We start from the raw sequence: 22,072 nt of genomic DNA, 5'->3' as shown, positions 1-22,072 counted from the left end.
GGCTCATAGCGACCCTACAGGACAGAGTAGAACTGCCCCATAGGGTTTCCAAGGAGCAGGTGCTGGATTCTAACTGCCGACCTTTTGGTTAGCAGCCGAACGCTTAATCACTGCACCACCAGGACTACAACTGTATTACAAGGCAGTATGAAAAAAAATACAACAGTAACGATGTGAAGGAAAGGGTAAATTAACCAGTAAGCCATGTACACATGGATTTACAGTAAGCAAGGTACGCACGGGCTTAATTTGTGCTTACTTACTAATCTGTAGTGCACAATTTCGTATGGAAAAACCGGTGACTGCACTACAGTTTAGTTAGTTAACACAAGTAAACTCCTGAGTACCTTGCTTATTGAGTAACCTGTCCCTGGAAGGGTGGAATTGTTTCTGATTGTGATGTGAATGTCGCATGAGAGTTGGGTTTTGAAGGGAGAATAGAATTTAATACATCAGGAGGAAGAAGGGCAAGAAAGGAAGGGTTCCTGTGCCTTCCAAGGCTCCTCCTCTTCTACGTTTCTGATCCCCTCAACCTTCATCTCCCTGAGCCTTTGCCCCATCAAATACCTCTCTTGATCTTCACTCTTTCCCTCTGGTTCTTCCTGGTGGCCTATACATTTTTTTTTTTTTTCTAGCTAAAATACCTTCAAACTAATGCTTCGTTTTTTCATCTTTCTTTCACTGTCGCATGTCTTGAAAAATTGATTTATGCTGGCTAGGTCTATTTTCTCACCACATGTTATCCTTCTAATCTTGTGAATCTGGCTTTGCTCAGCTCCCACAATACTCCACTGACAGTGCTCTCAAATTGCTAATGGCATCTTTTTTTAACCCATGACCTTATTCTCAGTCCATATCCTTACTCTGCCACTTTGTAGCAGCATTCTATACCATGATTCCATCTTAAAACATTTTTTTTTTTTTTTTGGCTGTATTGATCTCTTTTTTTCTTCCTAATACCATGAAGTCTATTTTACTTAAACATTGACATTCCTCACAGTTCCATTTTCCTCTCTTTATTTTTTTTTTAATCCTTTACCATAGGCAGCTTCAACTATTACCACTAGGTTGATGTCTTTCAAATCAGTGCCACAAGCCATGACATGTCTTTTGTGCTATAAACTCTTTGGCGTAGATTCTGACCCATAGCAACCCTGTAGGACAGAGTAGAACTGCCCCATAGGATTTCCAACGCTGTAATCTTAATGAAAGCAGACTGGTGGGTTTCCTTTTTGTGCTATAGACCTGAATATCTAATCTTGTAGAAATCTCAAGCAGTCAACTACCCAATAGTTACTGAGCACCTCCTACATATGTGCTAGGTAATGGGGATATAACAGTGAACAAAGCATATATGGTCTCTTCTTTCGTGGAAGTTAATCTCTACAGGAGTGTCCTACTTAGACTTCAAATCTACAGGCAGCCTGTGTGTGTGTTCAGGGACATGATCATGCTGTCGTTAAGAACCATTCAGTGATGGAGCTGAAAAATGACTGGCCCTTCATTTTGGAATTAGGGAACTGACACTCACAGAAGTTTGGCAATTTCCACGTATACAGCTGTCAATAGAATTGGGGTGTGGATAATTGTTCTTTGATTTCTAGTCCTGTGCTATGTCCATTATTTCAGGCAATTTCTCTTCTCAGTTTCACTTTTCCTTGAAGAATAAAGTTTATAGCTTTTTTTTTCTTCAAATATTAGTCAAGAAACTCATAATATTCATAGTGATTGAGAATATCATTCTCCGACCTAGGGTTTCTCCACCTTGGCACTGTTGCCATTTTGTTGTGGGGGCTATTCTGTGCATAGTAGAATTTTCAGCATCATCCCTGACCTTTATCCACTAGATGCCAATAGCACCTGTCAGTTGCGAGAACAAAAATGTTTTCAGGCATTGCCTAATGTCTCCTAGGGTGCACATTGCCCCCCTCCTCCATCATTGAGAACCACTGCTCTAGCCTATGTCAAGTGGGAGACTTACTCTCAACTCTCTTAAAAAATTTTTTTCATATCTAAGAAAATGTGAATAGAGAGAAAGCAATAATATTACTGAGAATAATTCTCTCCACTAACTCCTTTCTTCCTTCACTGAGTCTGTTTTACTCATCTTTTTCTTCTCATATTTAAGTAGCTATGTAAGATTGCGATACAATCAATTGCCACAAATGTTGAAAAGCTGGTCTCTGGATGCAATTTAGAATCATTGTTAAGATCATGAGCTTGGGCATTAGACAGACATTTGCTTGATTTCTGGCTCTGTCATTTTCTAGTAACATATGACATTGGAAAAACCACTTCAACTTTCCAAACTCATCATAGCAGGCTGATACCCACTTCATTTTGTCATTGTGAGAATTAAGTAACAAAATTACTTAAACACTTCTCATAATTCCTTTCATAGTAAGTGCTCAATTAATATTATTACTCATATATACTAGAAAAAATTAAAGTAAAATTTGCAAACCTCATTATCCACAGAAACAGGCCATTGATAAAAATATTAAGTTACTCCAAAGAGAAATCAAGGTAGTCAATTTTGTTTTTTGCAAATGAGACCACAGGGATAAAACAGATCATTAGCTTGGGATTTACTGGACTCGAATAATGAAAATTAAGACATTTGCTAGCTTCTAAAAAAAAAAAAAGGGTGTGTGTGTGTGTGTGTGTGTATGGGGCATTTGACAGAAAGGAGAAAGAAGCCTTACTTTGAATCCCCAGAGTAAGTACTCAACACACTTTCATTGCTTAAAAAAAAAAAAAAAAGATGCTGGAATAAGGAAACAAAAAAATTTAAGGCATGATTGTTCCCGATTAAAGAATTTTAACTGTCCAGTATGAAATTAGCTTAATAAAATTAAGTCAAAAGTTTTGTGTGTATTTCCCTCATTCTAAATTTAGCTGCTTCGTGAAGTCTTTTAGCAATTCTTTTCAGATTTTATTACATGTGACCTCATACATGACGCTTTTCCTGGCTACCACATGCAGTTTCAATATCCTACTTGTATGCTTTTATAACACAGCCTTTATATTGCCGTTTAACGCTCCCTCTATTGTATAGTATCTGTTTGTGTGTGTCTCTCTCTCCATTAAGCATATATTCCTGGGAGGAAGAATCATAGTTATCTTTTATTCCACAAGCCCAGCACCCAGTTATGTAAATTTTCAGGTTAAAAGAAAGAACACATAAAATGAAAAGAGACTGACTTTCAGTGCAGTTTTGTAATTAACACAAGTAGAACGACGAGAATTTCTTACCAAAGTAATCCTCTGATTTTAAAAGTTTTAAAAAATGAATAATTTTTTTTAATTGAGCAATTCAACATCATTTGGTCAGCAAATATTCCCTGAGCAATTCCCTATTCACTAGGTGCTTTTTTAGGCCATAATGAGACAATAATTATAAAACAGACAAGATAACCCGATTTCTTGGAGTTTAGCAACTTCAATGCACGAAGTATTGTGCTTGCTTCAAAGGTAATGGCTCTCTTTTTTTTTTTTTTTTTTTACAAAGAAAACTCATTGTCACAAAACATATATATGTATGATTCAGGCAAACCTAGAACTCACTTATTTTCAGATAAATGACATTTTCTGTGCACTGTTAACAAGGGCTGATCTTGGACGTTATTCTTTGAACCAAACTTTATTACCTAGAGGTTTTCTGAAGCTGAGCTATATTCACTTGGCAAAAGGTCATTTTCACTTAGTAAAGAGTAACTTTCATGTTATGTTTTTTGACTTTGCCCTTACTGCTTTTGCTAATGGCTACTTGGACCACAGGTGTATCAATGTATCACTGGTGATGCCCAAGTCCAGAGAACGGGGCAGTAGATCTCAGTGGCTTCCTTCAGAAATAAGATTGCCTCATTTAGTTATTGCCATGATAATGCTTTGTAACAAAAGATCCCAAAATGCAGTAGCATAAACTAATACTAACTTACGGTCATGAGTCTGCAAGCCAGCTAGGGTAGTTCTGCTTTGTGCCACAGATACTCAAGGCCCAGTCTGCTGCACATATTTCTCACCCTCCTTGGACAAGTGGGCTAGCCAGGGCGTGTTCTCCTCATGGTGATGCACATGAGGCTTCTTAAGGATTAGGTTTGGAACTGGCACAGTTATCTTTGTCCACATTCTTTTGGCCAAAACAAGTCAAAGGGCAAAGCCCAAATTCAAGGGACAGGACAGTATATCCACCCAAAATGAGGCACAGGCAAGGGTGCAGGTACCAGGAGGGATGAATTGGGACAGATAATCAAACTCCCGTAATATTCTTATGATTTCCCATTGGACGTAACAAATAAATAGAAATAGATGAGAAATTACCCTTGTTCAGCTATTCATTTGAAGGCACCCATAAGAAGTGGGTAATTTTGAATGTTTTATATGTAGAAATTTAAAAACATGGTTGTTGTTGTTGTTAGGTGCCGTTGAGCTGATTTTGACTCATAGCTACCCTACGCACAACAGAACGAAACACTGCCCGGTCCTGCGCCATCCTTACAATCGTTATGCTTGAGCTCATTGTTGCAGCCACTGTGTCAGTCCACCTTGTTGAAGGTCTTCCTCTTTTCTGCTGACCCAGTACTCTGCCAAGCATGATGTCCTTCTCCAGGGACTGATCCCTCCTGACAACACGTCCAAAGTATGTAAGACGCAGTCTCACCATCCTTGCCTCTAAGGAGCATTCTGGCCGCACTTCTTCCAAGACAGATTTGTTCATTCTTTTGGCGGTCCATGGTATATTCAATATTCTTTGCCAACACCACAATTCAAAGGTGTCAATTCTTCTTCCGTCTTCCTTATTCATTGTCCAGCTTTCACATGCATATGATGTGACTGAAAATACCATGGCTTGGGTCAGGTGCACCTTAGTCTTCAGGGTGACACTTTTGCTCTTCAACACTTTGAAGAAGTCCTTTGCAGCAGATTTGCCCAATGCAACACGTCTTTTGATTTCTTGACTGCTGCTTCCATGGCTGTTGATTGTGGATCCAAGTAAAATGAAATCCTTGACAACTTCAATCTTTTCTCCGTTTATCAGCTTCCTGGCCAACTGACTGGAAGAGATCCATATTTATGCCTATTCCCAAGAAAGGTGATCCAACCGAATGTGGAAATTATAGAACAATATCATTAATATCACACGCAAGCAAAATTTTGCTGAAGATCATTCAAAAATGGCTGCAGCAGTATATTGACCGGGAACTGTCAGAAATTCAGGCCAGTTTCAGGAGAGGATGTGGAACCGGGGATATCATTGCTGATGTCAGATGGATCCTGGCTGAAAGCAGAAAATACCAGAAGGATGTTTACCTGTGTTTTATTGATTGTGCAAAGGCATTTGACTGTGTGGATCATAACAAACTATGGATAACACTGTGAAGCATGGGAATTCCAGAACACTTAATTGTGCTCATGAGGAACCTTTACATAGATCAAGAGGCAGTTGTTCGGACAGAACAAGGGGATACTGATTGGTTTAAAGTCAGAAAAGGTGTGCATCAGGGTTGTATTCTTTCACCATACCTATTCAATCTGTATGCTGAGCAAATGATATGAGGAGCTGGACTATATGAAGAAGAGCGGGGCATCAGGATTGGGGGAAGACTCATTAACAACCTGCATTATGCAGATGACACAGCCTTGCTTGCTGAAAGTGAAGAGGACTTGAAGCACTTACTAATGAAGATCAAAGACCACAGCCTTCAGTATGGATTACACCTCAACGTAAAGAAAACAAAAATCCTCACAACTGGACCAATAAGCAACATCATGAAAAATGGAGAAAAGACTGAAGTTGTCAAAAACATGGTGAGTAAGCATATATGGCCGTATAATCTATAAAGCAATGTTTTTCTAATCCTGGTTAGTAACTTTATTGGGTAGTAACCTCCTCTCTTTAAAAAAGATTAAATAGGACAAAAAAAAAAAAAAAATAGAAGGTATCAAAGTAAATTTAATGTAGTAAGAATATTTTTTTAATGAAAACTTTGCTTTGTTATAGAAGAATTACATATTTATATATGTTCTGAGTGACAATATAAAATATGTTCTTTCCTATAGAATGTGCTTACAAAAAGTTTGAAAGTCACTAGTTTAAAATATTTTTCAACTCTAAGATGTAATTAGGTTTAAGTACATTCCAATTTTCTTTTTAAAAAATATTCATTTGCTGAGTACGAGTCATCTGTTCTGAAAGTGAATTGTTTTTTCAAGCACTAGTTATTTCCTATGTACTGATGTCTAGTATAGGTATAGTTTTCTTTCAGATAGATAAAAAAATTAAGGCAGTTTTAATAGACATGTGTTTTCATCTATATTCTGTTAACACTCATGTCTGCGGTTACCAATGGTCCATGCTTGAAATTATTTTTAAAGTAATGGCAATATTTACTTTCTCTGTTTAGCTTGCTCACTGCTAGCTTCCTGATGCTCATTTAGAATAAAAGCACCTCCCAGTTATATTTCTTGATAAAACACTGTGAGCTTGTTGTCAGAAAGATTAATTATCAGCTTATCTTTCTCAGGCTTTAGTATTTGCGTCATTCTATGCTGTCACCTATTGTGGCGTTGCAGTGGGCTCTAGCCAAAAGCGGCTGTGCAGGAGACAGGTGCAGACGAACTCACTCATCCCAAAGGCAGGGTTCTGCTGCCTATGAGTCGAAATCCACTCAACGGCAACGGCAACGGGTAGCTCATCCATGGCCTCTGTCCACTCTTACCGGAGAAGGTAGGTCTGAAAACAGTGAACAGCCATGCCAAGGCTCGTGACTCACCAGGGGACCTAGAGGAGACCTTTATCAGGAGAAGGCTGAAGAAAATGATTTATTCATGGTTTGGGACTTATTCATAAAGTAAAATTTAAGACTAATGTGAATTTTAATAAAGTTTCTGTAATTTAGTTCCTTAACACTCACTTTAGTAAGAGAAGTTAAAGAAATAGTTACGTATTTTTAAATAGCTTGCTTTACGTGTACTTTTAAAAATTCATCTATGGAAAACCAAGACATTTGAAAAGAGAAAATAGTTTTTTTTTTTTTTTTTAAATCTCCTTTCCTTGCGAGTAAACAAGGAAATTTCTCCCTGAGCACCTTGCCTGGTTTTTACATAATAAATGGAGTCTTCATGGAGATTTACAGGTTTTTAAACAAAAATGTATCTTATTATCACTATGTGCTAAACTCCAGAACTAAACTCTTCTTTGGAGAAGTGTTTCTTGGTGGGAAAAAATCTAGCACATTTCCAAATGACTTCAGGTACAAAAGACTTCAGGTTTTATTTTGTGTGTGCATTAGATTTGCGTGTGTGTGTGTGTGTGTGAGTGTGTGTGTGACTGTGTGTATATTAGCTCTCTATATATGATCAATATGTATATTAGATTAGTTAGAGCTAATATAATACATATATATATCAGACCAATTAACTTAAGAATCTTATAGTTGTGATCACATTAATCTTATGATGTCTACAGAGCAGAAACATTGATGTTCGTTCATTCATTTATACCATTCATTCATATTTACTGTAATATTATTGGAGATTGTTTTTCTCTTTTATCTGGTTGGCTGATATTGAAGTCTAAGCAAGCAAACAAAATTTCTTATCTCTTCATGATGTGACCAGTTTGCTTCCAGTGATGTCCCAATTCAAGAATCATTTCTTTAAGCATTTGGAAAATTTTTTTCCTCTGCCTCTTGTCTCTTTCCCCTTTAAAAATAAGTATTTCTCAAAAGCCCTTTTAGTATTTTAATAACCAATACAGGATAAATTTTAGAGCCGCACACATGTCTTTGGAATAAAACTATTATCATGTTCTAATATTTTTTCTGAAATTGTATATTAGAACAAAAACAGGATAGGTGCTCAGTTCAGAAACTTAGCATAAGGGTGATTTTAATTTGAAAGTAAAATGGATGAATAAATCATGCAAATAATTATACATGGAAAAGAAACACAAATAGTGCAAATTTATTCTATATGTATGAAAGATTTTTTTCTGGTTATAAAAATGAAATGTGCTCATAGTAGAAAACTTAGAATATATAGAAAAGATAAAGGAGAAATATTTTACCAACCAGGAAAAATCATTGCTAAAGTTTGAGATTATTTCCTTCTTTTTTTTTTTTTTTAGTTTCAATCTCACCATCTTTAAGTAAACAACATGGTGTGGATTTGTAGTATGCCATTTCATACCTATTTTCCATGTTTATACAAATATGTGTATATATATATTTTAAAACTCTTATGTTGCAGATTTTTTTTTAACTTGAAAAGACATCATTGCCATCTTTCTGTATCTATATATAAAAAGATCCAACTCATCCTGTTTAACTTCTTATTGATTCTTATTTTACTTTTGTTGCTGTTACAAAAGCTATTGCACTGCCTATTTGCTGGGTCAAATGATGTGAGCATTTTAAACTTCAAATAATATTGCTAGAGCAGATTTCCAAAGTTAAATGACAGCTATGCATCTTGCAATCCAGTCAAGAAGTTTTACTTGCTAGTCCCTCACCAACCCTGATAACAACTGGGGACCACTGAGATAGTTTAGAATTTAAGTTCCAGGCATTCAGTGTTTCCTTGAAATTTATTTTTTCCCTTTCAAAAATCCTTACTCAACAAGCTTTGTATTTTGTCACATTATCATAACTCTTTGTGATTTAAACTAAATCTTCATTTAGAGAATTTACTCCCTACTGTTGTGTATTTCCTTCATTTGTTGCTATTTAGAAATTTTCATTCTGATTTAATTTTTATATTATTACAGTACTTCCTAGTAACTTTCTCAGAAAGTGATCATAAATGCTATCTTTCTTTTACCTTCATATGATTACTGTGGACTAGATGGCAGCTGTTTTTTGCTGCTGTTGTCATTTTCTTTTCTTTATTCCTGAAGAGGCATGAAGAGATGGGTATGGGGCACATGAGAAAGGACAGTCTGCGAAGGGAGATTGTCAGTTCATCTGTAGTACTGGAGGGCTGGCTGAGTATGTGAAAAGATGTAGGCTGATGGGTAGATGGGGAGGTGGGAGTGCGGACATTCTCCTGATTGCATCTATCTCCCAGTGAAACAGGATGCCAGGTCGTTAGCTGAGGGTGAAGATGAGAGAAGGTTTTTGAGGTTCAAGGAAAGAGACAGTGTGAAATAGTCATCTCAGAGAGTGGGAAAATGAAAGTAACAGAGAAATAAAGTAGCTCGTGGATTAGTTCTAATGGTCTGTACATATTATGAGTTGAAAATGAGGCTGGTTGAGTGTTCTCCATCACGTTCACTTGGGCATGTTCAGAAGTGGAGTGGCCAGAAAGTTGGATTTTACCAAGTTTAAGTTTAGCCAGAAGAGAATGTAAAATAATGCTGATATTATAAACATCAAATAAAATGCTAAATAAGTTATATATATATATATAAACTGTCCCCAAGTGTCTGTCAGTTTGTTGGACTTGGGGGGAGGGGCTTGCATGTTGCTGTGATGCTGGAAGCTATGCCACTGGTATTCGGATACAAGCAGGGTCACCCATGGAGGACAGGTTTCAGCTGAGCCTCCAGACTAACACAGGCTAAGATGAAGGACCTGGTAGTCTATTTCTGAAAATAATTAGCCAGTGAAAACCTTATGAATACCAGCAGAACATTGTCTGATATAGTGCTGGAAGATGAGCCCCCCAGGTTGGAAGGCACCCAAAGATGACTGGGGAAGAGCTGCCTCCTCAAAGTAGAGTCAACCCTAATGATGTAGATGGAGTAAAGCTTTCAGCACCTTCATTTGCTGATGTGGCACAAAGCAAAATGGAAAGAAACAGCTACAAATATCCATTAATAATTAGAACTTGGAAGGTATGAAGTATGAATCTAGGAAAATTGGAAATTATCAAGAATGAAATGGAACACATAAACATCAATATCCTAGGCATTAGTGAGCTGAAATGGACTAGTACTGGCCATTTTAAATCAGACAATCATATAGTCTGCTATGCCGGGAATGACAACTTGAAGAGGAATGGTGTTGCATTCATCATCAAAAAGGACATTTTAAGATCTATCCTGAAGTACAATGCTGTCAGTGATAGGATAATATACATACAGCTACAAGGAAGACCAGTTAATACAACTATTACTCAAATTTATGCACCGACCACTAAGGCCAAAGATGAAGAAACTGAAGATTTTTACCAGCTTCTATAGTCTGAAATTGATGGAACATGCAATCAGGATGCATTGGTAATTACTGGAGATTGGAATGTGAAAGTTGGAAACAAAGAAGAAGGATCAGTAGTTGGAAAATATGGCCTTGGTGATAAAAACAAATGCCAGAGAGTAAATGATAGAATTTTGCAAGACCAACGACTTCTTCATTGCAAATACATTCTTTCACCAAAATAAACGGTGTTTTTTTATATAGATGGAATACACAGGAATCAAATCAACTACATCTATGGAAAGAGAGGATGGAAAAGCTCAATATCACCAGTCAAAACAAAGCCAGGGGCTGACTGGGACAGACCATCAATTGCTCATATGCAAGTTCAAGCTGAAACTGAAGAAAATCAGAGCTAGTCCACGAGAGCCAAAATACGACCTTGAGTACATCCCACCTGAATTTAGAGACCGTCTCAAGAATAGATTTGACAGGTTGAACACTAGTGACTGAAGACCAGATGAGTTATGGAATGACATCATACATGAAGAAAGTGAGAGGTCATTGAAAAGACAGGAAAGAAAGAAAAGACCCAGATGGATGTCAGAGGAGACTCTGAAACTTGCTCATGAATGTCGAGCAGCTAAAGCAAAAGGAAGAAATGATGAAGTAAAAGAACTGAAGAGAAGATTTCAAAGGGTGGCTGGAGAAGAGCAAGTAAAGTATTATAATGGCATGTGCAAAGAGCTGGAGATGGAAAACCAAAAGGGAAGAACATGCTCAGTGTTTCTCAAGCTGAAAGAACTGAAGAAAAAATTCAAGCCTTGAGTTGCAATAGTGAAAGATTCTGTTGGGAAAATATTAAACGACACAGGAAGCTTCAAAAGAAGATGGAAGGAGTCATTATACCAAAAAGAATTAGTCGATGTTCAACCATTTCAAGAGGTGACATATGATCAGGAACTGATGGTACTGAAGGAAGAAGTCCAAGTTGCTCTGAAGGCATTGGCGAAAAACAAGGCTCCAGGAATTGATGGAATATCAATTGAGATGTTTCAACAAACAGATGCAGTGCTGGAGGCGCTCACTCGTCTATGCCAAAAAATATGGAAGACAGCTTCCTGGCCAACTGACTGGAAGAGATCCATATTTATGCCTATTCCCAAGAAAGGTGATCCAACAGAATGCAGAAATTATAGAACAATATCATTAATATCACATGCAAGCAAAATTTTGCTGGAGATCATTCAAAAGTGGCTGCAGCAGTATATCAATAGGGAACTGCCAGAAATTCAGGCCAGTTTCAGAAGAGGACGTGGAACCAGGAATATCATCGCTGACATCAGATGGACCTTGGCTAAAAGCAGAGCATACCAGAAAGATGTTTACCTGTGTCTTATTGACTATGCAAACACATTCGACTGCGTGGATCATAACAAATCATGGATAACATTGTGAAGAATGGGAATTCCAGAACACTTAATTGTGCTCATGAAAAATCTTTACATAGATCAAGAGGCAGTTGTTCAGACAGAACAAGGGAATACTGATTGGTTTAAAGTCAGGAAAGGTGTGTGTCAGGGATGTACCCTTTCACCATACCTATTCAATCTGTATGCTGAGCAAATAATACGAGAAGCTGGACTATATGAATAAGAATGGAGCATTAGGATTGCAGGAAGATTCATTAACAACCTGTGTTATGCAGATGACACAACCTTGCTTGCTGAAAGTGAAGAGAACTTGAAGCACTTACTGATGAAGATTGACGATTATAGCCTTCAGTATGCATTACACCTCAATGTAAAGAAAACAAAAATCCTCACAACTGGACCAATAAGCAACATCATGATAAATGGATAAAAGATTGAGGTTGTCCAGGATTTCATTTACTTGGATCCACAATTAACAGCCACGGAAGCAGCAGTCAAGAACTCAAACGATGTATTGCCTTGGGCAAATCTGCTGCAAAGGACCTCTTTAAAGTGTTGAAGAGCAAAAGTGTCACCCTGAAGACTAAGGTGCACCTGACCCAAGCCATGGTATTTTCAATCACATCATATGCATGTGAAAGCTGTACAATGAATAAGACTGAAGAAGAATTGATACCTTTGAATTGTGGTGTTGGCGAAGAATATTGAATATACCATGGACTGCCAAAAGAATGAAAAGAATGAAGAAATCTGTCTTGGAAGCAGTACAACCAGTATGCTCCTTAGAAGCAAGTATGTAAGACTGCCTCTTACATACTTTGGACATGTTGTCAGGAGGGATCAGTCCCTGGAGAAGGACATCATGCTTGGCAAAGTACAGGGTCAGTGGAAAAAAGGAAGACCCTCAAAGAGGTGGACTGACATAGTGGCTGCCACAATGAGCTCAAGTGAAACACAATTGTAAGGATGGTGCAGGACCAGGCAGTGTTTCTTTCTGCTGTGCATAGGGTTGCTGTGAGTCGGGACTGACTCAACCACATCTAACAACAGCAACATATATGTATGGAAACGCTGGCGGCGTAGTGGTTATGTGCTGCTGCTGCTGCTAACCAAAAGGTTGGAAGTTTGAATCCACCAGGTGCTCCTTGGAAACTCTATGGGGTGTTCTATTCGGTCTTATAAGGTCCCTATGAGTCAGAATTTACTCACTGGCAATGGGTTTGGTTTGGGCTTTTATATATGTGTGTGTGTATGCTTTACAAACTGAAAGTAAAGGTATGTAAGCTTCTTTTTATTCCTATAAGCTATAAAATAAGAAATGCCTTATATTTGACAAAGTGCAAGAGTGGGGCCATAGTGGGCACGTTTAAAACATTTCGATTTTCTTAAACTAAGATTTTATACTAAACTTTCTGGCAATTTATATCCACCCTTTAGAGTGTAAGCCTCTGCCTCTAGATTCTGACTTTCTATGGGCAAATAATGTTTCCATAATTAAAGCATATGAAATATTCATTATTTGACCTTGGCTGACCTACAAAAATGGCAGTTTCATAGAGTGCAAAGTAATAATTTATCTTTGCATTCCAAGCATAGCATCTACACCAAGTAGATGTTAACAAGATATTTGTTGAACCGAACTTTTGAACTGAACTTGGAAATAAAGCTCTTTCCAACATGATTTATTCTTCAGCAAGAAGTAGTAGGTAATACGTTTGAAGTGAGAGGAACCAAATTACCCCTAACTGACTCTTCTTTTTTTCCCCAGGTTTCTGAGATAAGTACGTGCAAATGGAGGAGACTGAATGCTAATCTAATTATGGACTCAGGGAAAAGATTCTTTCTGACACAAAGGGGAAAATAAACTGGTACATATCCTTCAGGGATGATGTCCTTTTGCCACGATGTAATTAATGTTTCTTGTGTGAAGAGCAACTGGTCAAATGACACCCGTGCTACCCTGTACAGTTTAATGGTGCTTGTAATTCTGACCACACTGGTTGGCAATCTGATAGTTATTATTTCTGTATCCCACTTCAAGCAACTTCATACCCCAACTAATTGGCTCATTCATTCCATGGCCACCGTAGACTTTCTGCTGGGCTGCCTGGTCATGCCCTACAGCATGGTGAGATCTGTTGAGCACTGCTGGTATTTTGGAGAAGTCTTCTGTAAAATTCACACCAGCACTGATATTATGCTGAGCTCAGCATCCATTTTCCACTTGTCCTTCATTTCCATTGATCGCTACTATGCTGTGTGTGACCCATTGAGATACAAAGCCAGGATCAGTATCCTGGTTATTTTGGTGATGATCTTCATCAGTTGGAGTGTCCCTGCTATTTTTGCATTTGGAATGATCTTCCTGGAACTAAATGTCAAAGGAGCTGAGGAGATATATTACAAACACGTTCACTGCATAGGGGGTTGCTCTGTCTTCTTTGGCAAAACACCTGGGGTATTGGCCTTCATGACTTCTTTCTATATTCCCGGGTCTATTATGTTGTGTATCTATTATAGAATATATTTCATAGCTAAACGGCAGGCAAGATCAATTAACAATGCAAATCAGAAGTTTCAAATTGGATTGGAAGAGAAAAATGGAATCTCACAAAGCAAAGAACGGAAAGCTGCAAAGACATTAGGGATTGTGATGGGGGTGTTTCTGATATGCTGGTGCCCTTTCTTTGTCTGCACAGTCACAGATCCTTTTGTGGAGTACACTATCCCACCCACCTTGAATGACGTATTGATTTGGTTTGGCTACTTGAACTCTACCTTCAATCCAATGGTGTATGCTTTTTTCTATCCCTGGTTCAGAAGGGCATTGAAGATGATTTTACTTGGTAACATTTTCCAAAAGGATTCATCTAGGTGCAAATTACTTTCAGAATCAAATCCATAGAATTATTCTGTTTAACTGTTTTTGCCAAACAGCTGGTGATCCTATTTATGACCAGCATAAGCAAATACATGGTACAGCATGGGTCTTTTGTCAGTTCTTTGAGTCACAGCACGTATGGTAAGTTAAATTACAATGCTTATATGTAGTTTCCTATTTGGGGCATAGTAAGTGTGATTTATGTCATTCTTACTATGCATATTTAAGGTTTGCAAATGCAGCATTTAAGAATTTAAGAGCCTACATTTTAACTAAAGAACTTTTTATGTCCTTAGATAAACTGCCTTGAGATGACAGTGGCACCTTGCTCAATTGTTCAGTGATAAAGACTACACGGCTGCAACGGGATGCAAATTAAAACCACAGTTTTGCCATTCATTCATTTGGAAATTATATATATATTTATAAAATCAATTCAAGGTATAATTATTAATAATCATATTATTAAATAATTGTCTACACATAATTTCTTATTTATCATTAATCCTTATTACTATATATCTCAGTACTTAAATGGCTGGATATTCATTTTTTAATATAGGCTTATCTGATGCTCATCTTTGTAAGAAATTTGGAAAATATAAAAATAAAATAAATCACGTCCTGGGAAGCACCATATCATTTAAAGCTCTTAAAAACATTATTTTTTGGTGGCTGCAAAATGTTACATTGTATGGGTATATAAAAATTTATTTTAACCATTTCTTATTGTTGACTAGTTAGATTGTTTCCAATTTTCTTTAAATATATTAGAAAGTTCATGAAGTTTCTGCCCGTTACCTGCTACTGAAGCTCACAAAAATGTCTGGAAGGATTTCACCATATTTCAAGGTTATGTTTGGAATAGTAAGATAGAAAAAATAGGCTATATGGAATAATAAAAAATTCAGTCTTGGGAGCTCCAGGTGATACTGAAAAACAGGCAGTCACCCATCAAAGCAGCTGAACATGAGAGACAATAAGAGGTATAGCCAGGACAGACAAGCCATGCCTAATAAGATGTCATATACCAAAAGAAAAAAGAGGAACAAATATTGGCTTCAAATAAGAAGTAGGCACTCAATTTTAAACATTAACTTGCAAATAAACTTTTTCTCATAGAGATTTCACATAAATTCATACAATCTGAAGTTATGTTAAAATCTTCTATCTATTACAGTCAATTTCAGGACTATATATTTTGTTTCATTGATCTGTCTAGATTTTTGTTTTAGTACATTTAAAAAACTTTAATTGGGAATATGGTAAGACAAGTTGCTCCTATTCACTCTGAGTTTCAAAAACTACCTTGACTTTTTTTGCTTATTAGAACCATTTTGTCAAATCTAAAGAAAGGGAACAAAAGTATTTAGAGTTTTCTATAGTTTTTTTATAGTTCACAGTATGTTTCTGTGGTTTTCTTCATTTGCTCCCACACATTCCTTTTAAAGTTATTTCTAGGTGTTTTGTACTTTGTGTGTGTTTGCCTGTTGTAAATAAATCTTTTTTTTTTTTTTTTTAAATCCATAGTATTTTCTATGTAACCATTATTTCTGGCATACAGTAATGTTTATTTTAGCTTTTCAGTTGATTTATTGGGTTTTCACTATACAGAATCATATTATCCTCAAACAATGCTAAATTTTATCTCCTTTCCAATATTATGATTCTTATTTGCAGCCCTTGCTTTAATTCATTAGACAGAGTTTCTAGAGCAATAGTAATAATAGAGAGATAAGAGTCATTCCTTCTCTTATATGTATTTAAATTATTATCCAGGTCTTAATATCGATTCCTCAATTTTCTTGGGACAAGTTCATGACTCAGATAATTTTTTTTTTTAACTTAATGCTAAAGTCCCTACAACCTAGCTTTATTTGTAGTCTATGTTTTTAATACCCATAATAAGAAATAGTCCACCTTCTCAGCAAAACAGGAAAAAAGGGCTCGCTTTGGTTTTCCACAATCCCAGCTTTAACTAGCTTTCATTTGATCAAGCAGAAGGCATTTTTGTCTTTTGGTTGTCCAGAGTCCATTTCCCATTTAGAACCCAGTCCTATGGAAGTGACCAGCCCCCTGCCCTTCCCCTTAATTAACAGGTAAGTGGACAACTCAATCTAAAGATTTCAGATTTTTCTCTAGAATTTGAATCTTTACCAGAGGGAAAAGAATAATGAAATCATGTGGGATTACATTCCACCTAAGTGGTAAGATTACGACCAGATTGCTCTTGGTGTTGTTAGGGTTCTTGTTTCTTAGATTCCCGAGCTGCCTAATTGTAGAGTTCTCTAGCCTTTTAATGGATTCTGAGTTCCAGGTAGTCTTCTAATACATTTCCTTTGAGAATAGTTTTTGATTGCAGCCACAGAAAAACCTTATCTTGGTATACACTATTATAGTAAATAACAAGAAAAACATTGCAGCCACATGGTACTCCTGTCCAAAACCAAGTCAACTTCTAATTAAAACAGTCTCATTTTCCACTCTCCTGTCAAGAAGAGTGTTCATAGAAATAGTCACTGAGGTTCAGATAAAAGAATGTGCTGACAAGGAAGTTTGTTGGAACTGATTTATTATTAATAGTAATAAAAATAATAATGATGCCATATTAAGAGACTGGTGAACTGAAAGCTCCATCTGATTTTAAACTTTGTTCTTGTAGTCAGTCATCCAATTTTTGGAGAGTCATAAATACTTGCCAAAAAAGTGGGTCAAACCAGATGAACTCCAACCTATTGTGAATTCTGGTTCGCCAGTTTCTCTCTAGTTGTACAGTCAACAAGAGCTTGAAAATTGACAAATGTGTAAAGATACAGTAAGAAGGATTGTGTTCTTAAATTTAGCAAACTACAAAGTGTGTCAACAAAACAGTTATTCAGTAGTTGAGATATGCACTCAACAAATATTCTTGATGATGCAAGAAGCAGATGGAGGCTTGTTTGTTTTATTTTGTTTTTAAGATGAGTTACACATGCATTTCCTGGTGTTTCAAAACAGCTCATTGAATACATGGCAGCTGTAAAAAAAATATTCAAAATAAGTAAATTTGTGTATGACAGGTCCCCACCTTCTTTTCCATATCCCAACCTCACTTCCTAAACCTGCCTTCCCAAGTCTCTAAACTCGCAGTGAATTTACGCTGCTCAAGCGTTCCAACTGACTCATTCCATGGAGGCTGGTTCTACTGTGAAGTCCTTTCAGCATAGCATTTAATTTGTTTCCTTCCCAACAGAAAGAAACCATGGACTCACACAAATAAAACATTCTTAGCATATTTACCAACTAAAGCGACATAGAAGCTTAAAGTTAAACCACTAGCAATGGTTTATCAATGGCAAGAGTTCCTTTTTAAATATATAAAGCAGATAAGCAATAACTAAGATTTTTTTCACTCATTAATGCTTTCACAATGTGATGTGTTGAAGTAGTGCTTCTCAACCCCGGTTGCTGCTGGGGAGATTTTAAATAATATGAATCCTGAGGCCCTATGCCAAGAAGATAACCTGTGATTAAGAGGGTAAATTTGAGAGCCAGTCTGCATGGGTTTAAATCCTGGCTCCAATATTGATCAGCTTTTACTTGGGCACAGATACTTAACAGCTCCAAGTCTTAGTTTGCCCACAGGCAAAATGGGGACAAAACATTACCTACCTCATTGGGTTATTAATTATTAGATGAAAAATGCTGCCTAGCACTGGGCCTTACGTATAAAAACACTCAGAGAACATAGCCTGTTATTATTATTATTCCCTGACATTTTATTGTATGTGGTATGGTGGTGCTCACCCAGCATGTGCTAAGATGAGCACACACAGAGAAGTTGACTTAGGCGGACACTGCAGTTGGTTAAAAAAAAAGCTAGTGCAGAATGACATCATCCTCCTTTCTAATAAACATGACAATTGCTATTATGCAAAAAGATAGTAGAAGATTTAACCTAAGGTCTATGCAAAAAGGAGATAAACTGGTGATACATTTATGCGCTGTTAGTCTGCGATATGTCAGCGTTTGGTTTATAGCATATTTGAGAGGCTATGAAGATTTTTCTTTTTAAAAAGTAGTTTGTATAAAATGCATGAAAGCATTGGTGATTCAGTGACAGAATTCCTGGCTTCCACGTGGGATCGCTGAGTTCCATTCCTGGCCAATGCACTTCACGCTCAGCCAATACCTATCTGTTAGTGGGGCTTGCATGTTGCTATGATGCTGAACAGGTTTCAGCTTTCAGACTAAGATGGACTAGGAAGAAAGACCTGGCGATCTACTTCCAAAAATCAACAAATGAAAACCCTGTGGATTACACTGGGCTGATCCCCAACCTATCACAGGGATGGTGTAGAACTAGGCAGTGTTTCATTCAATTATGCATGGGGTCACCATGAGTCAGAGGCTGATTCGATGGCAGCCAATAACAACAACAATGTGTGTGTACACACACACACAAAATAACTATATATTTATATGCATATACAATATTTATATCTAGATCTACCAGAAAAATATCTACCTATCTATGTATCTACCCTTCTAATGACTTTAATGAAAACTTGTGCAACCTCTGAAATATGCTAGCATAGAACAAAGTCCCAAAACACTTTGGCATGAAAGGAGGTCTTCAAGCTTTGGAACCAGTTAAGCTTGGGTTCCAATTCAAGCTTTCTTTGTAGTTCCAGATTTTCCTCCTTTGTACCTTTGTCTGTGTAGCCCCATTCGCCTGGAAACCTCCTTCCTCATTGACTGACTTTTACTCATTTTTACAGACTCACCTCAAGGGCTACCTCTCCAGGTTATCTATAATTCCCTCAGGCCAGCTTAGGTGTCTCTCTCCGAGCTCCCAAAATATCCTCTTCACTTCTCTGTCAGTGCACTTGCCAATTGTATTATAATGCTGTGTGCGTCCACAGGACTGTACACTGTGAATTTCATAAGTTAGTGTTTTATTCATCTTTGTTACGCCTGTGCTTAGCACCATGCCCCACCCAGAGAAGTCACTCAATGCATGCTTTTAGGAGAATAAATAATGAAGAATAATAACGCATCCACAGTGATAAAGCTAGTAAGAATAAGAGACAGAATTTGAGCCCAAGTCCTTCTGGCTACAAACCCACCCTCTTTCCTATTTCAGGAAGCAGAGCCAAAGAGGATTCATAGTTTTTTCCCAGCCAAGTTTAAGAGGATGTGCCTATACTGGTTCATCTTGGCTGTAAACATGTATTCTTTATTAAAAGAAAAAAAAATTAAAAGGTAAAGTATTTAATCATGTTTTCTAAAACAACTAACTAGTTAGTGAGTGATAACAAGAATGACCTAATCCTATGGCCTAATACCTAGGCTGATGTTTGCACTGGAATTATTTGGGATGACTGGACTGGGACTCAGAAATCTGCAGTTTCCACCAGTGTTTCTGGTTCTTTGGAACACATTCGTTTTAAGAACCATTGACTTAGGTCTTTAAGAAAAAAGAATTTAAAGTTTTTTTCAGTTTCTGTTGCAGGTTGAAAATTTAGGGGAATTAAATACTATGACATATTTTAAATGAGCCCAGAGGCCTTGGTTGTGAGTTCCTATTTACAGGGCCTCATTTGTCTCTAGCACCTGCCGTAGGGCCTGGTACAGAGTAGTTGCTGCATGAATAGCTCAAGGAAGTTCAAAGAAAGAAGTTCAAGGAAGGGAGGGAGGGAAGATAACTAATTAGAATGCAGTAATTTTGATTCAGCAAGTGAAAAACTACTCTTAAAGTTATACTTTGAAATTCAGATATTTTAATGTCAGCGTGTGAACACAACGGTGCTTTAGGGGTTCCCAAATCCTGCCACCAAATCCTGGGGATGAGTGTCAGTGATGATAAACTTCTCATAGGTCAGAGTAAAGTGAGAAAATAAACACAATGTAGCAAGTTTTTCAAATAGAAAAATTTACTCAATTCAGTGCATTGTCTTTTGTCTAAGATTATGTCTTTGCTAAATTTCCAGGATTAAAATGTTCTTTTTTTTTTATGAGAATGTGGTAATCATAGACGAAGGTTTTTTAAATGACCTTAATTGGCAAACTTGTGTTTGCTTCCCATAAGAAAAAGAAAAAAAATATGAAATCCCCAAACTACTATTCCAGTTGGTTAGTAACTCTAGAAGTAAGAAAGGTGTCTTTGGCAACTGGGTCTTATGCTGCCTTTGAAACACACCATGGAGGCATCTGATCGGTGCCAATCATGAAAGAAAGAAAGTAACGAAGACCACTAGCTAATCTCCAGAGTCACAAGCCAGTGGAAACTGATGACTAAGACAACAACTGAACACAAGCAAAGTAATTCTTGCTTCAAAAAAAAAGTTGGCCTTGTTATTCCTCCTTTCTTGACTGATAATCTTAATTTATTAGATGTATGTAATTTGCTTATGACTTTCAAATTTGGAATCATTCTTTAAGGGACAAGCGAAAGGAGTATCTAATTAAGTTTTTATTTTGGTATCAAAACCGGGGCTGAGGTGTGATATTAACTGAATGATTTTCCCGAGACTTCTGAAAACTTAAATATAGTGGACTCCTTGCCTTTTGCTCACAATGCCAGCTCTGTAAGCATATTTACATGAGATGAGAAAGGCAGAAGTCACTGTTTTGCTTCTCTTGCATCAGCTAAAGTTTTCTTTCTCAAATTTGCACTTTGCGTTTGGTTAATAGTCTGAGAATTCCCCAAACATTCCGCTCCTCAAATAAAGTTCTGTGATAAAAGTTTTTCTGTCTCCACTAAGTACAACTACTTCCCCAATGACTTACGATGTGAAATTATTTCCCATTATAACTGGTACCCTACAGCAGATGCGTTAATGATGCCCTTCGGTCTCTGTTTACGCAGAAGTTTGGCAAATGAGAACAAAGTGAGAGAAATGCTGCTTATACTTGTCTCTTTAGACTAGGGGCTAAAAAAAAAAACATTTTTTTTTTTTTAAGAGTGAGCCAAATTTCAGCTTCGAAGTGTGAAACTGTAAATGAAGTGGGAATTGGTAAATATCTAATCAACACATTTAATTACTGTTATTAACAATTCTCAAAAGACTTTACTTTTAACAAACAGAAGGGTTTCCAAACAGTGAGGTCATTTGCTTGAAATGTGTTGATAACCTTCTTTTCAAACGGCTTAAAGTTTCCATCTTGTTAGTATTTTCTCCAAAGCACAAAAAATTATAAAAAGTTTGGGGAATAAGAAAGTACACATATGTCATTAACTGGTTTTTTCATTCCATGGTTTATATTACAAGGAACAACAAAACGAAATACACCCAAACAAAATGCCACAGTCACACATATTTTTACTGCCATTTTTTTTTTTTTAGTCAACTAGGTTTGCAGTTACTTGGTATATTACCCCAATGCAAAGTTAGAATACACACAGCTATAACACAGGTTAGCTCTAAGTAAAAAAAGTGAAGTGAAAAATGGTCATTACCTGAGTAACTGAATCATCTAAATTCATGTCTTCATTACTCCCCTTACCACCACCAGAAAAGACCGCAAGCAAAAAAAGCCAGAATCATTTCTTATTATGTACACTGGAAACACACTGGCCTGAGCTTGTATTCAAGCACTGGCAACTATTAACTGTGTGTCCTTTAGCAATTTACAAA

The 22,072-nt window shown here is 36.9% G+C and overlaps 1 protein-coding gene across 1 annotated transcript; it reads left to right on the top strand.

The window, feature by feature from the left end:
* The first annotated feature begins 13,374 nt into the window (after positions 1-13,374).
* TAAR1 (trace amine associated receptor 1) lies at positions 13,375-14,477 on the top strand. The gene has a single exon (XM_003404009.4). The coding sequence runs from the start codon at positions 13,458-13,460 to the stop codon at positions 14,475-14,477; it is 1,020 nt and encodes a 339-aa protein (XP_003404057.1). The 5' UTR covers positions 13,375-13,457.
* The last annotated feature ends 7,595 nt before the right edge of the window (positions 14,478-22,072 follow it).

The sequence above is a fragment of the Loxodonta africana genome, chromosome 1, assembly GCF_030014295.1.
Source record: "Loxodonta africana isolate mLoxAfr1 chromosome 1, mLoxAfr1.hap2, whole genome shotgun sequence".
Classification (NCBI taxonomy): domain Eukaryota; kingdom Metazoa; phylum Chordata; class Mammalia; order Proboscidea; family Elephantidae; genus Loxodonta; species Loxodonta africana.
This window is presented reverse-complemented; position numbering and strand designations above follow the sequence as displayed.